General features: G+C 43.6%; 2 protein-coding genes across 4 annotated transcripts in view; one reads left to right on the top strand and one right to left on the bottom strand.

The window, feature by feature from the left end:
• Window positions 1-1,386, bottom strand: part of UBTD1 (ubiquitin domain containing 1) — a 52,411-nt gene extending 51,025 nt beyond the window's left edge. Inside the window, exon 1 of the mRNA XM_059398275.1 lies at window positions 833-1,386. Coding sequence (XP_059254258.1) covers window positions 833-902 — 70 coding nt within the window. The 5' untranslated portion in view covers window positions 903-1,386. The remainder of the gene's footprint in view (window positions 1-832) is intronic.
• A 334-nt stretch (window positions 1,387-1,720) lies between these two features.
• The window catches only part of MMS19 (MMS19 homolog, cytosolic iron-sulfur assembly component), a 34,266-nt gene continuing 19,844 nt past the window's right edge, over window positions 1,721-16,142 (top strand). For 2 of the 3 annotated variants that reach the window (XM_059398273.1, XM_059398271.1), the window contains exons 1-2: window positions 1,721-1,877; window positions 15,040-15,088. In XM_059398273.1, coding sequence (XP_059254256.1) covers window positions 1,766-1,877; window positions 15,040-15,088 — 161 coding nt within the window. In that variant the 5' untranslated portion in view covers window positions 1,721-1,765. Of the gene's footprint in view, window positions 1,878-15,039; window positions 15,089-16,142 lie in introns of those variants that run through there. The other variant, XM_059398274.1, reaches the window with a different exon arrangement.

The following is a 16,142-nucleotide window of genomic DNA, read 5'->3' as shown; positions in this document are numbered from 1 at the left end:
GGTCCCTTTCAACTCTAAAGTATACGATTTTTATCGTTCTCAGAAGGTCCTTGCAACACCCTCAGAGAAGGAAGTGAGTACAAGACCCGGGGAAACAAATGCCAGACCTCTTCCCAGGGCGAAGCGCCAGTATCGGAGGAGTGTACCAAGAAAGTGAGAAGACGCTGCCCGGCCCTCGCGGATCACCAAGGAGCAGATCCCATCCCCAAGGCTGGGAAGGATCCCAACAAACCCAAGCGCGATTCCCACCCCACACCCCACCTTTTCTAGACTCTAGACAGCCGGGAGGCTCTAAAAAGCCCTGCGGGAAAAATAAAGATTTCTTTCCCAGAGTCCTGCGCTGCTTTTGCCAGTTGGATTCCGGCAGACACGATCTGCAGCCCGATAATGACACAGACAGTCTCTGGAAGAGCGACAGTTCTCGCTCGCTCCGAGTTCTGGGGACGACTGGCCGCCCGCGCCGTGCCCCGACCGGCCAGCCTCCGACCCCGACCCGGCTGCCAGACCAGCGGCGCCCCCGTCCCGGGCCCCCCTCTCCTCCGCCGGCCCCGCTGCGGTCTGCAAACATTTCCTGCCCCCGCCCCCACCCCCACTCCGAGCTTCCCAGTTGGAGCGAGTTGGGCTCGCAGCCGGGTCAGCTCTCGCAGTTGCCCCAACTCGGCTCCCCCGGCCACCAGGGCTGGGGAGCGGGCCCCCGTCTGGCTCCAGAACAGCCATCTGGGAAACCCAGGCGCCAGGAGCCGTGGGAGGTCGCTTGGGAAGCCCAGCGCTCGGGCGAGGAGGGGGACAACTGGCGAGGCGCCCGTGGCCCTGCTCCCTTCCTCGTCGTTACCTGCTCGCTTGCGGGGGTGTCCCGGGGCGGCCGGCCTCTCCCGGCGCTGTCTCCCCACGCAGTTGCCCATGCTGGCTCTTTAGTCGGGCCCCATGCACCGGAGGCGGCGGGCTGGTCGGCTGCTCCGCGCTTCTGCCCCGGACGGCGACGTCCCGGGTCAACGGCTCCTGCCTCCCCGCATCGGGCGCTCCTCGATCTTCCCCCCGGGGGCGCGCTCTGCCCGGGCGCCGGCTTTGCCACAAACTTTGCGGGCGAGGGGAGTTAGGGAGGGGGCCGATTCCCCAGCACAGTCCCAGGTGGCCGGGCCAGGGGGGCCCGCGACGGTGCCCGGCCCGAGACCAGCTCCGCTGGAGGGGCGGAGAGAGGGGGCGGGCACCTCCGCAGCTACTCCCTGCTCGCTCGGGGCTCCCAGCTGGGGCCGGCCCCCCGGAGCCTGTCACTCACCTGCCTAACCCCGCCCCAGTCCGGCCCCGCTCCCGGCCGCCTGCTCGCTGTGCCCGCGCCTCCGCCGCCACCCGCCCCAGGTGCGCATGTGACCGACAGCACCGCCCCCTCGGGCCGGGCCTGATTTTCTCATTGGCTTCCCCCAGGGTATGTACCGCCCCTTGGCCCCACCCAGCCAGGTACCCGCCCCGCCACCCGTCTCCCGGGTAGCCCGGCCGGGAATTATTCGCCCTCAATGGCCCCCGGCTGCGTGCCCAGCAGCCGCCTTCCCTGCCCGCGCCACCGCCCCGCCTCCAAGCCCCGCCCCTCGGGGAGGGACCGTTCCATCCCTCCCTGGAACTGCCTGGCCAGGAGCCGGCAGGCACGTGATCCAGGGAAGCGCCCCGCCTCTTTAACCTTAGCCAGGCGATTGGCTCAGGAGGCGCGTGCGCTCAGAGGCCCGTCCCGTGCCACCGCCCACTTCCCCTCCCACGGTCTCTGGTTCGCGTCATGGCCGCCGCCGCCGCTCCGGAGGCGGTGGCGCCTACGGGCGCACTGTGGGGCCTCGTGCACGACTTCGTCATGGGTCAGCAGGAGGGCCCCGCTGACCAAGTGGCTGCAGGTATGGCAGACGGCGCCGCGCGGCTTCCGCATGGGGCCGACAAGAGGGGGCGGCCTCAGTACAGCCGCCGGGCGGGAAGGGAGTGAGGAACAGCGGTGACTTTGAGAGATGGGTCTGGGGCTGGTTGTGAGCACCGCATGCTTAAGAGCCGCAACAAATGGAGAGTCGCTTGCATCTTCCTTAAAGTGCCTTTACGCCACTCATCTTAGTAGACAGTCACTCTGTGCTCCAGCTGGGGTTAGAGAGTCATTACCGAGTCACAGATGAGGAAACTGAAGCCCGGAGAGGGCAAGAGACTCGCACATCAGGCAGGGGGTGCAGCTGGGACTCAGCTCCAGGTCCTCCGGTCCAGAACCTGGTACTCCCGCCGCTAAACCACATTGTTTGGCGGAGGTTGACGTGAGAAGCAGCGTCTTCCGCGGCATCAGCTCTAGTCGCGTGGCATGTTGGGGGTGGCCGCGCGGCGCGATCTCTGACTGGCTGTTAGAGGAAAGAGGAGGGGAGAAGCCAGTCTTGGGCGGGGGGGAGTTTGAGATGTCTAGTGTATGCTCCTTAAGACTTTCCCTCCGTTTCTTGGTAAAGTTCTTGATTAATTTGCTTCGTGACTTTTTTATGTGGTGTTTGTTTTTATCTTTTCCCCGATCTCCAGTTTCCTGCTTTTGACCAGTTCAGGGATCTCTCAGTTCTCACAGCTTAATCTAGGATTTGAGTAAAACAAATTCCAGATTTCCTTGGGAGTCAGAGACTTCACTCTTTTAGGGGAAAAAAAAATCTAAAAAGTTGAGTGTTAGGAGGCCTTCAGACTTGTTTACGTAATAGAATACGAAATTATCTCGTGAATACAAATGCGTTTTGTCTGTTTTTGGAAATTTTGCGTGCTTGGGAAAAAGTAAAAGACATTTCTCTTGAAAATTGAACATCTTAACTTTTAGAAATGAATAAAGTGAATCTGTGAGAAAATATAGTACTATGGTCCTTAGCAGTTCCACTTTCATTCAGTCATCCCACCATTATTGAACACATATTTTTCTCCAAACACGATACAAAGCAATAGGAATATAAATACAGATCAGACTTGATCTGTGCCCACCAAGAACTTTTACTGTGGTGGGAAAATCAACCATGCAAACAAATAGTATCATCACATCTAAAAAGGGGTTGTATGGGATATGTGCAAGGTGGCAAGGAAGCATCAAAGAGCAAAAGCCTGATGCTGTCATTCTACCAAATTTTAACTTCTTACAGCTTTATATAGTACGTTATCAATGCCATTTTCCCCAGTGTTTTATTTTGAAAATTTTCAAACATACAGCAGAGAATTTCATAACAGGCACACCTACACACACCACCTAAACTACCATTAACATTTTAATATAACTTGCTTTGTCGGATATCTTTCCGTCTGTTTAGATTGCGGATATCAGTACACTTCCTCCTTAATGCTTTGGTAGGCGTATTATTAACTAGAGCTTGTTTATAGTTTATTTTGGTGTACAATTTATATTCAGTGAAGTGTACAATCTTAAGTGTAACGTTCACTGATTTTGAAAAATGCACCCGCCTACCCCCTACTGTTATAGCAATGCCATTTGTAATTATTCTTTCACATTTATACATTATGAACAATAATTTTGGAATTTTCAAATTCAAAACACACTTGACAGCATGGATAAGGACTGCCAAGTACTATAAATACCTTTGTAAAATTTATATTTTTTTATGCCTGAAAAAATGACCTAAACTGTTGTCTAGTTTAAATTTAACTCAGCTCAACTAAGACTGTAACATTAGCCCTGTTGTAATTTAGCCCTCTTGACTAGGAAAGGAGGTTGGTAGTAACATAAAGTTGAAAAGGTTTGGTGGAGTTGGATTATGCATAACCTTGGATTCCAGGCAGAGGGATTTGAATGAGCTATTGTAGGTAATAAAAATCATTGTAGATCCTTGCGCAAGGGAGTCATATAATGAAAGCAAATTTGAGAAGGATTAAATTGATTTTCTCAATCTGAGATCACAGCCCTAGTTAAGGTTTTGAAGGCTGACAGAGTTTTGAAGCATTCCCAGAATAAGATGTGCTTTCTAATCCAGCATGAGTCTAGTTTTGTTAGCACTAAAGCGACCAGCTTTCTATTCAGCCTCTCAAAGCAGCAGCGTGTCCTACAAATTGTAAATGCAGAAGGAACACCCTGTAATCACAGGCAGCTATGACCAACTTTGTTTTGCACCTTTGCTGTGGAATTCCTGAAGAAAGTAGGTGTCAGGTGTAAAGGTACAAATGATGGAAGAGAAATGACCCAGTAGGCTAAGGGTTAAAGACATAAGAAAAAAATTTTTTTTATTTATTTGACAGAGCATAAGCAGGTGGAGTGGCAGTCAGAGGGAGAAGAGAAGCAGACTCCGCTGAGCAGGGAGCCCAATGCCAGGCTTGATGCTGGGCCCGATCCCAGCACCCTGGGATCATGACCTGAATCTAAGGCAGATGCTTAACCAACTGAGCTACCCAGGGGTCTCAGGGTTTAAGACTTTTCATTCTAGAATTCAAAGGTTGCAACTACCTGGCCCCAGCCCTTATTCTCACCAGTGCCCTCCTGGACCTTCAGTGCCAGGCAGCTGCCTGGATTTCCTATTCCCTGAGTGTTTTCCTTCCCACTTCCTTTTGCTAACTCCATCTTACTAAAGTTAGACCTCAGATTCAAGACCCAGCTTGAGAGCTCACTGCCTGCCTCCCAAGTGTTTCCGGATTACTCTGGCCAGACATCATCTCACACTTCAAAATCTTTGTATTTATTTCTCAACCACTCATTTATTAGCACTTATTAGCAGACTTGTTCATAAGCCCTCACTTATTAGAAGACTTGTTTAGTAGCTTTTCTGTATCTCTCTCCATATCCTATCCTATGCCTACCACCCAAGTCTCCTGGAGACTAACATAAGTAAGTATGCAGTAAAAAGCTGTGTAAGTGAATGGAATGAGAGATGTTGAAGGAAGAATCTGTGGAATTTGAGGCCTAAGTAGTTACAGGGCTTGAAGGAGGAGAAGGACTCCAAGATGACCCCAAGCTTTTGAGCCTAAGGATGAGCAAAAGAGAAGTTCTTTGTCCAAAAATGGAGGTTGGGAAGGAAGCTGATTTTGAAGAGTGTGAGGTTTGGACATCTTGATGGATATAAATTTTCTTCCTTTCCTTTTCCTTATTTGGATTTTCCTTTGTTTTGGTCTTTATTGTATTTTCCCACTTTTGTGGGAGACCACTATTCCTGAAACCAAAAGACTGTTAAGCAACAATAAAACAGTTCTGAGAAATGTCTGTGGCATCCTCAGCAGAAAAGGCATTTTTGAGAGCTTGATTAGAACTGATTGGGATTTTTCTGTCTCCTGCTCCTTCACATCCTTCCCCCTTCCTCCTTTGGCTGCTCCAGATTCTCAAGAGGCTGCAACTCCATCAGACAGAGGTCTGATTGTGCATTCGTCAGTCTCATATAAATACTTCTTTGATGACTCCTCAGTGTTCCACATGAACTAGTGCCCTGCTGAGGGAAGTGTGGGTAGTTAGGAGGTGCTGGTAGCTCCATTTTTAGAGTAAATCTTGGATACACTGGAAAAACTTAGGTGTACTTATGTAGGGAAAGGAACTTACGCTTGTTTTTCCTTAATGCCAGTGAGACTACCTTTAGGAAAATTAACTCCTTATTAGCTTCTTTTATCCCAGGAGTCCAAGTGCATAATTAACGATATTTCCAGATATTCAGGTATTTTTTTATTTGGGAGAACTTACAGTGTTAAGAGAATGAATCACTTAAAGTTAGTGATGGATGGTTCATAAACCCAGGAATTTTATTCCTTTTTTATGCTAACTAAGTCTCTGTTTATATCACTATGGTAACACCGAGCTTGTTAATGCTATGATTGTTTTAAAGGTCTTTCTGCTGGGTTCCTTATGAGCCTTCTGTCTGTATTTCTGTCTCCGGGCCTAACCCAGTACCTGATTTATAATAGGTGCTTAATAAATGTTGAATGAATAAATGAAAACAAATACACATGACAGTTTTGTTAAAGTTAAGGAGAAACACAGTAGGGTATTATTTGATTTTTGAGAACCAAGGAGGGCTTCCAAAAGAGTTAACATTTTAGCTGGCTTGAAAAATTGAATTTTGACAAAGGCCGGAAAGAGGCATTTCAAACCATGCGAACATTTACAGGATTAAGGATATGGAAGAGCTTGATATGTTGGGACATGTGACTGAATGATAGAAGTCATGACAAAAAGTGAAGCTAGAGGTGATTTGGGGGCTAAATTGTGAAGGACATCAAGCCAGGGATTCAGGTCTTAGGCAGTAAGGAGCAAAAGGAGATTGGTGGGCAGAGAAGTAATTGTGCATTTTAGGGAGGTAATTCTAGGTAGAATATGGATGAATTAAAAGGCCTTTTTAAAAAATTGAGGTAATGGGGCACCTGGGTGGCTCAGTGGGTTGGGCCTCTGCCTTCGGCCCAGGTCATGATCCCAGGTACTGGCATCGAGCCCTGCATCGGGCTCTCTGCTCAGCAGGGAGCCTGCTCCTCCCTCTCTCTCTACCTGCCTCTTTGCCTACTTGTGATCTCTCTCTCTCTCTCTGTGAAATTAAAAATTGAGGTAAAATTCACTTTAACCATAAGACTACAGTTAATTGGCTTTTAACATTCATGATGTTCCACAACCATCACTGGTATCTATAAATTCCAGGACATTTTTTTTAGTACTCCAAAAAGCAGAGGATTGTTGTTATATAGTCTGGTTATAAGGATGAAAGGGAAGGGTCATATTTAAAAGACATTTCTGAGGCACCTGGGTGGTGCAGTGGTTGAGTGCCTAACTCTTTGTGGCTCAGGTCCTGATCTCAGGGTCATTAGACTAAGTCCCACATCTAGCCCTACGCTTAGCACAGAGTCCACTTGAGACTCTCTCTCCCTTTCTCTTTGCCCTTCCTCCCTGCATGCACACGTGCATAATAAATAAATTCTTCAAATAAATAAATCTTAAAAAAAAAAGACATTTCTGAGGTAGAGTCAACAGAACTAGAATAAAGTGTTATATTTAGTTACCTTTGTGAAAACATCTTCAGAATACTGATTGTAGTTTTTTGCCACCATACTCACCATTTTCCTTTCTCTCATTTATTATTCTGTAACAGCTATACAGCTAATACAATAGCTCTTCATTTTTTCCTAATTTTATATTACTTTTATACTTCATTTGTCTTTTATGTTTGTGCTGCATTAATTCAAGACAGGATCCTTATAAAAAGTGCAGACCAAAGGTTCTGCCAGGGGGGTTCACCCATGTACTGGGATTCAAGGAATCATATACAGATGGGGGTTTATTTGTAATTAAAAGCAGCCTGTTGGGGCGCCTGGGTGGCTCATTGGGTTGGGCCTCTGCCTTCAGCTCCGGTCATGGTGTCGGGGTCCTGGGATCCAGCCCCACATCGGGCTCTCTGCTTGGTGAGGAGCCTGCTTCCCCCTCTCTCTCTGCCTACCTCGCTGCCTACTTGTGATCTCTCTCTCTCTCTCTCTCTCTCTGTCAAATAAATAAATATATATATATATATATTTTTAAAAGGCAGCCTGTTTCATAGTACTGTATACTTCATGATGAAGAAGTCTTTTATTTATCAAATTTGAGGTAATCTGTAGGAGAGGAAATTGACTAGTAAGGGATGTGGGGGAACTTTGTCCAGTAGTGAAAATAGTTCACATCTTGATTGGGGTATTGATTACTCAGAGTGTATGTTTGCTAAAACTCATCAAGTTATACTGTTAATATCTGTGCATTTCACTATATGTAAATTATACCTCATTTTTAATGAAAAAATTAGGGGCAACTGAGTGGGGCTTATTAGTCAGGTCCTTGTTTTATAGCACTTAGGTATTTCCAACAGTGGACACTCGACCAGCATCCAGACTTTGCTGGAGAACAATGATGATTCAGTGATGTTCTTTGCTAGTAACAGTTGTCAGTCCTCTATAGCTTCCTATGCACAATTGCTACCTCTGTGGCCACTACTGAAATTTAGTGTTTAGATAGCGTTTTCAGTAGAGTTTCTTGCACTTTGTTTGGCCAAGACATTCCAAAAGATACCCTTTTCCACCTTCCTAAATTGTGCAAAACTTTTTTATAGTGTATAACCCAGAAATGAGTATCTCCATTCACTTCAATGTTGCCATTAAGGAATTGCGTACAGAGCCCAACTGTCAGTTCCTTGGTTTATCCTGTTAGTCTGGCTGTTTTCCCTTCCCCCACCCTAAAGCCTGCACATTTTTTTCCTTGGCTCTTTCTCAGGAGCAGGGGCAGCAGCTGGGCCTTCCACACCCTGGCACGAGCAGGGCTAAGAGTGCCTGATGTCTAAATTGGTGCCAGTCACGAGCTATGAATCCTGACTAGACAGCACTCCTTTTCTCAGTCGGTTTGGACTTACTCTAGTACTAGAGTGAGCCTCTACCCAGTTCTGCTCGCAGCTTTGTTCTGAGACCACAGACTTAAGGAGTTTTCTCAAGCCTCTTGACTCTAGCTAAAGTCTGGTGTTGGTGAGAGGTAACTTATTAAGTCCAGCATTTGGAGTTAGGTGGGCCCGGGACCCAGCAAAGGCTGCTGGAAGTAATTCCCTGATTGCCACACCTTATTGAGCTAGAACTCCTCTATTTTAGTCAAACCCTTAGGAAGATTGCTAACCTTTTATTCTTTGTTTCTTTCTTAAGAATATATCCTAATGGGCACCTGGGTGGCTCAGTGGGTTAAGCCGCTGCCTTCGGCTCAGGTCATGATCTCAGGGTCCTGGGATCGAGTCCCGCATCGGGCTCTCTGCTCAGCAGGGAGCCTGCTTCTCTCTCTCTCTCTCTGTGCCTGCCTCTCTGTCTACTTGTGATCTCTGACAAATAAACAAATAAAATCTTTAAAAAAAAAAAAAAAAAAAGAATATATCCTAAGATGGTCCTGGTGGATCTATGTGAATTATTGTTGTATTGTTAAAAATGTATTTATTTATTTATTTGACAGAGAAAGAGAGATCACAAGTAGGCAGAGAGGCAGGCAGAGAGAGAGGGACAAGCAGGCTCCCTGCTGAGCAGTGAGCCCGACATGGGGCTTGATCCCAGCACCCTGAGATCATGACCGAGCTGAAGGCAGAGGCATAACTGACTGAGCCACCCAGGTACCCCTAAAAATGTATTTTAAAGGGATGCCTGGGTAGCTTAGTCTGTTAAGCATCTGACTCTTGATCTCAGCTCAGGTCTTGATCTCAGGGTCGTGAGCTCAAGCCCCACACTGGGCTCCACACTGGGCACGGAGCCTACTTTTTAAAAAAATGTATTTAAAAAAATAAATAATATGGGACACCTGGGTGGCTCAGTCAGTTAAGCATCTGCCTTCGGCTCAGGCTATGATCCTGGGGTCCTGGGATCAGGCCTGCATCAGCCTCACTGCTCAGTGGGGAGTCTGCTTCTCCCTCTGTCCCTCCCCGCTGCTCATGCTCTCTCTCACTCTCTTGCTCAGGTGTACTCTTTCTCAAATAAATAAATAAAATCTTAAAAAAAATAAGTAATATATTCACATGGTGCAACATTTAAAAGGTACAAAAGGATACACAGAAAAGTCTCCCTTCTGTCTCAACGTGGAATGCAGACTGTGACAAATGAATCTACTGTATTACTAATATCTAATGTATCCTCACTAAAGGCAGGAAACTGTAAGGCTAAAGACAAGTGCTGCACTCTACTTCTAAATCTGTTTCTCACAGAGGTTGACAATTCTGAAAATAATTTATAGCTATACTAGGTTGAAAAACAAATAAAAGGTAGATAATAGGAACCAGATTTCTCACTGTCAGAGAAAAAAATTACAAATAAGATAGAAAAGAAGTAAGGAGGGAGGCTAGAATGGACCCTGTGGTCCTGAATTAGAGCTGGAGACTTTAATATGATTTTATGTTTACTTTAATATATATGGATAGGGGCACCTTGGTGGCTCAGTGGGTTAAAGCCTCTGCCTTCGACTCAGGTCATGCATGATCCCAGGGTCCTGGGATCGAGTCCTGCATCAGGCTCTCTGCTCAGTGGGGAGCCTGCTTCCTCCTCTCTCTCTGACTGTCTACTTGTGATCGGTCAAATAAATAAATAAAAATCTTTAAAAAAAAAAACTGATCTCGCTCTTCCCACATATTAAAAAAACATATATATATGTATATATGTATATATGGATAGAAAAATAATGAAAGATACCTATGTAAACATAGGTTAATATGTATATATATTTCCCAGCTCTCTCTAAGGAGGGCCTAGGAGCAGTGGTATCCCAAGCACACCCAGATCTTGGTTTGTAATACTATTTCCCAATAAAAGGAACTAAGGCTTCTTGAAGAAAAGTGAATTCTACAGCTGAATCAAAGAAATTACAGGATGAGCCAGTAGTATTTTGTAGTGCTAAAAGAATAAGAAAGTACTTAAAAAATAAAATGATAAGGCATCTGGCTGGCTTAGTTGGTAGAGCATGTGACTCCAGATCTCGGGGTCATGAATTAAATAAAGCCCCATGCTAGGTGCAGAGATTACTTTAAAGAAAAAGAAAGATAGATAGATAATGGGCTGGCTGCATTTCAATAAAACTTTATAAAAATAAACAAATAAAAGGATGGGACAGGAGACAACCTAAAAAACTACCCATTAAAGATCGAATGATTTTGGACAGTAAAATAACCTCGTATTGGATTATAACCTGAAGTGTAAATATACATTAGTCTATGCTGATGTAAAATAAATGAGTGAATAAATAAATGGGGAAAAGAAATGAATCTTCCTTACGGAATAACTCCACATAATGTAGGTAGGTATATAGATACTTTTAGGAAGTGGAGCTTAACTTATGCTTCCCCTGTGAGTGTTAAGTGGGGCTAAGTGACTCCCTTCCAAAGAAGAGAGCCTGAGAGGGGCACCTGGGTGGCTCAGTGGGTTAAGACTCATATCGTGATCTCAGGGTTTGGGGATCAAGCCCCACATCGGGCTCTCTGTCCAGCAGGGAGCCTGCTTCCTCCTCTTTCTCTGCCTACTTGTGATCTTTCTCCCTCTCTCTGTCAAATAAATAAATAAAATCTTTTTTAAAAAAAAGCATGAGAAAGGAATAATAACTATAATAAAATAATAACTATATAGTGCAGAGACGTGGCTGACACTACCTTGACCAAACGATCAGAGTTAAAATTACCAGTAAGTCTTACTGATATTTTGTACTCCTGGTATGGTAAGATATAAGATGAGAAGGGAACTTCACCTCTTTGCTATTCTTCTCGAAACGCATGATCCCAGTCTAAACATGAGGAAGACATCCAATACACCCAAATTCAGGGACATTCCGTAAAGTACTTCTTTGGGATATCAAGGTCATAAAGAAAAAGACTGAGCAACTTTCACAGACCAGAGGAGACCAAAAATTTACGATGGCTAATTGCAATGTGGTATCCTTAACTGGATCCTGAGACAGAAAAATGACATAAGTGGAAAAACTGGTAAAATCTAAATACAGCCTAGAGTTTAATAGTCATATACCAATGTTAATCTCTAATTCTAAAATTATTCCATAATCAAACATCTGTTTTTTAAAAAAAATACCTCTCAGCCCCCTAGCTATTCAATGTCCCTCCTTAGAGACAACCAATATTACTAGTTCCTTTTATCTTCTAAGTGAATGAATGAATGCAAATAGAAACAACCCTCCCTCCCATTAAAAACAATGCTGCACACTTAGTAATATATATATACTATTAATGTACACTGCCCTACTTTAGACATGTCCCATTATCAGTGTGTGTGCACACACACATTCAGTCGTTCATAGGTTATTTTTTTATCTGGCTGCAAAGAATTCCATTGTATTGATATACTATAATTTATCTAACCCTTCCTTCCTTCCAAGATTACCTACTTATTCATTTATTTATTTGAGAGAGAGAGACAGAGTGAACGAGAACACAAGCAGGGTGAGGGGCAGAGGGAGAAGCAGACTCCTTGCTAAGCAGGGAGCCGGATGTGGTGCTCCATTCTGAGATTCTGGGATCATGACTGGAGCAAAAGGCAGATGCTCAACCAAGTGAGCCACCCAAGTACCCCTATTTACTGATGGCCATTTGTTGTTTGAAGTTATTTGCAATTATAAGTAACTCTGTAATGAATAACCTTGTACATGCATTATTTTGCACTTTTACAAGTATATGGGATAAATTTTTAGAAGATTCCCTGGATTAAAGCATATGTACACTTGTAATTTTTATTAAATACATTGTCAAATTGCCCTCCATAAAGGGTTTGTGCCAGTTTATACTCTACCTGCAATATAGAAGATTGCCTATTTCTGCATACCTTCACAAAACATGGGCGTGTTACAAAGTTTTTTTCTAATCTCTGCCAATCTAGTATGTTAAATACAAAGTTTTTATATAGTTTAATTTGCATTTCTGGGGTAAATATGGGTATCTTCTGTAGAAAGCAGGTTCATTTTATTTTTTTGTCCACTTTTAAATTCCTTTTAAAATATATAGTATGTTCTTAGTTTCAGAGGTAGAGTTCAGTAATTCATATTCGCTGGGTTTATAATACCCAGTGCTCATTATATCACATGCCCTCCCTACTGCCTATCACCAAAGTCACCCCATCCCCCCACCCTTTTCCTCTCCAGCAACCCTCACGTGGTTTCTTTTCTTTTCTTTTTTTAAGATTTTATTTATTTATTTGAGACAGAACACAAGCTGGGAAGAGGGGCAGAGGGAGAGGGAGAAGCACACTCCCCACTGAGCAGGGAACCTGAAGAGGAGCTCAATTCCAGGACCTTGGGATCATGACCTAAGTGGAAGGCAGATGCTTAACTGAGCAACCCAGGCCCCCCTCTCTATTTCCTATAATTAAGAGTCTCTTATGGTTTATCTCCCTCTCTGATTTTTTGTTTTATTTTTCTCTCCCTTCCCCTGCTCTTTCTTAAATTCCACAAGTGAGTGAAATCATGTAATTGTCTTTCTCTGATTGACTTACGTTGCTTAGCACAATACCCTCTAGTTGCATCCATGTCATTGCAAATGGCAAGATTTCATTTTTTCATGGCTGAGTAATATTCCTCTGTGTGTGTGTGTATGTGTGTGTGTGTGAGAGAGAGAGAGAGAGAGAGAGATCTTCTTTATTCATTCATCTCCTTGTTGATCTTTTTCTCATTGATTTGTAGAAGCTCTTTATATGTTGTCAAAAAAGCCCTTTGTTACAAGAATTGCAAATACGTTTTCCCAGTTGGTCTTATGATGTATTTTTGTTTGTTTGTTTTTGCCCTGCAGAAAGTCCACTTTGTTTTTAATGTAGCTGATTTTAACTAGTCTTTTTTTTTTTTTTTTTTTTTTTTTTCTTAATTAAGGCTTCTGAGTTCTATGTTATACTTGGGAATTTTCTCATATCTTTTTTTTAATCCATCTGAAAAGTTTACTTTGATGAATGATTTTTTTTAAAAGATTTTATTTCTTTATTTATTTGACAGAGAGAGAGAGATTGCAAGTAGGCAGAGAGGCAGGCAGAGAGAGGAGAGGAAGCAGGCTCCCTGCGGAGTAGAAAGCCTCATGCGGGGCTCTATCCCAGGACCCTGGGATCATGACCTGAGCCGAAGGCAGAGGCTTTAACCCACTGAGCCACCCAAGTGCCCTGATGAGTTATTTTTAGCCAAGATTTTTTTTCCCAAATATTTACCCAATCATTCCAGCACCATTTGTTGAATAGTGTGTTTTTTCTATTAATTGAAATAGGATTGAATAGAACTGAAATAGGAAAAATATACATTTGTATCTCTTTCTGGACTTTATTCTATTTCTGTACCATTGATTTCTTTGTTTAAATATGAACTCATACTATACTGGTTGTCTTTTGTTTTTTTACTTTTGCTCTAGAAATCTTCAAGTATATTCAAAAGTACCCACACAAAAAAGTACACACTAATTTAGTTATTGTGACTTTATAACAATTTTTTAGTGTCTGGAGGCTCCACCTTCCCTCCTGCCCCCATCACTCTTTCAGAATTTGCCTAATTATGTTATTTTTTGCACTTTAACTTTAGAATAAGCTTATCTAGTCCCTCCCAAAATAAACTTCTACCAGTATTTTTACAGGGATTATCTTAAAATTATTTTGGGAGGTATATCATCTTGGAGTCTTTCATGAATATGGCATGCTTTCGGTTTGTTCAAATTTTCTTTTGTTAATCTTCACTGGTGCTTTACGGGGCGCCTGGGTGGCTCAGTGGGTTAAGCCGCTGCCTTCAGCTCAGGTCATGATCCCAGGGTCCTGGGATCGAGCCCCGCATTGGGCTCTCTGCTCAGCGGGGAGCCTGCTTCCTCCTCTCTCTCTGCCTGCCTCTCTGCCTACTTGTGATCTCTCTCTGTCAAATAAATAAATAAAATCTTTTTTTAAAGATTTTTTTTTTTTTTTTTTTTGTCAGAGAGAGAGAGAGTGTGAAAACAGGCAGACAGAATGGCAGGCAGAGGCAGAGGGAGAAGCAGACTCCCTGCCGAGCAAGGAGCCCGATGTGGGACTCGATCCCAGGACGCTGGGATCATGACCTGAGCCGAAGGCAGCTGCTCAACCAACTGAGCCACCCAGGCGTCCCTAAAATCTTTAAAAAAAAAAAAAAATCTTCACTGGTGCTTTAAAGTTTTCACTATTCAGATTTTTTTTTTAAGCTTGTATCTAGGTTTTTTTCTCCCTGCTCCCCTCCTTTTTTTTTTTTTTTTTTGCTATGGTATATAAGGTTTTTTTTTTTTCCTTGAGACCATTTTACAGGGTATTGTGTGTGTATATGTATATGTGAGGGTTCTTAATTTCAGAATATTAATTTTGTACCCAGCTACCCTTTTGAATTATTTTACTTGTTTCAATTATTTCTCCTGGATTTTCAAGGTATACAATCATATCTACAAATGATATATTTATTTCCTTTTTAGTTTTTACAGTTGAAGTGGCATGTTTGAAGTGTTTTAGTAATACCTCTCATGTAGAAGGGGCTCTTGGCAAGCAAGAATAGTTGGCCCCAAGGTACAAACCCATTGGTAATGAGAGAGCCTTTGAACCCTAAGACTGCCTTTTGTTTTTTCATGTTTTTTCTTTTGTTTCCTCTAGATGTGAAATCTGGAAGCTATACAGTGTTGCAAGTGGTGGAAGCCCTTGGGTAAGAGCCTCTGTTGTTGAGCGCCCTTCTCTAACCCTGCCTGTGCACTCTGAAAGGTTATTTTGTACACTCCTGCTTTCCTGGGGCTGACTGGTCCTGAATTTCTCCTCTGTAGGCCAACACCCCCCTTTCTTATCAGTACTTCAATCTAAGCTTGTGTTTGTCCTGAAATAAGTTTTATGCCACCTGACTAAAGTTCCTGAGGAAGTGTTGGAAGTTTCTGGATCAGCCCACAGGTGTGGGGTGAGATGGGTGGTTGAAGGCCATCAACTATTAAGTAGAGCTGGGATTCCTCCTGTGCTTCTCAGAAGACCCACCTGCCCCATGGGATTCTGGTCAGCATGGCTCTGACTCAGAGCTGCTCCTTGGCTCTGCCTGGGGAGTTGCCAGGAAGCTGACTTTGCCCCAGATCTTCACTGTAGGAAAAGCATTGGGGAAACAGCTGGAAAATCAGGATTAAAACCAGATATCCAAATACCAAAGGAAGTATGTTCTTGTAGTCTGATGTCTGCTTTTCTCCTATTTTATACTTGGTAGATCATCTAAATTGACAAGTCTTGTTTGCAAACATTGTTAACTGTCACAGCCAGCTTGTCTTCTGAAGCAGAAAACTAGAAAATTGGGAGGGTGGGGTGGAATGTAGGTCACTATTATGCATCTTTCCCACATAAGAGACCACTTGGCCTTTCTGCACATGTGTTCTTGGTCCATTTAAAAAAAAAAACAGCTTTATATATATGATATATATAATTTAAATATGTAATTCATATCAATTTTTATATATGATATATAGAATTTATATATTATAATTCATTTTTTGTGTATTGACAGACTTGTGCAACCCTTACTTCAATCAATTTTAGAACATTTTCATTGCCTCAGAAAGAAACTCCATGCCCATTAGCAGTCAGTATTCCCTCCTTAGCTCAGCCCCTGGCAACCACTAATTTACTTTCTACCTCTGTGGATTTGCCAGTTTTCAAAATTTCATATAAACAGAAACATACAACATGTTATCTTTGTGACTGGTTACTTTAACTTAGCATAATGTTTT

Source organism: Mustela nigripes, chromosome 4 (assembly GCF_022355385.1).
Source record: "Mustela nigripes isolate SB6536 chromosome 4, MUSNIG.SB6536, whole genome shotgun sequence".
NCBI lineage: Eukaryota > Metazoa > Chordata > Mammalia > Carnivora > Mustelidae > Mustela > Mustela nigripes.
This window is presented reverse-complemented; position numbering and strand designations above follow the sequence as displayed.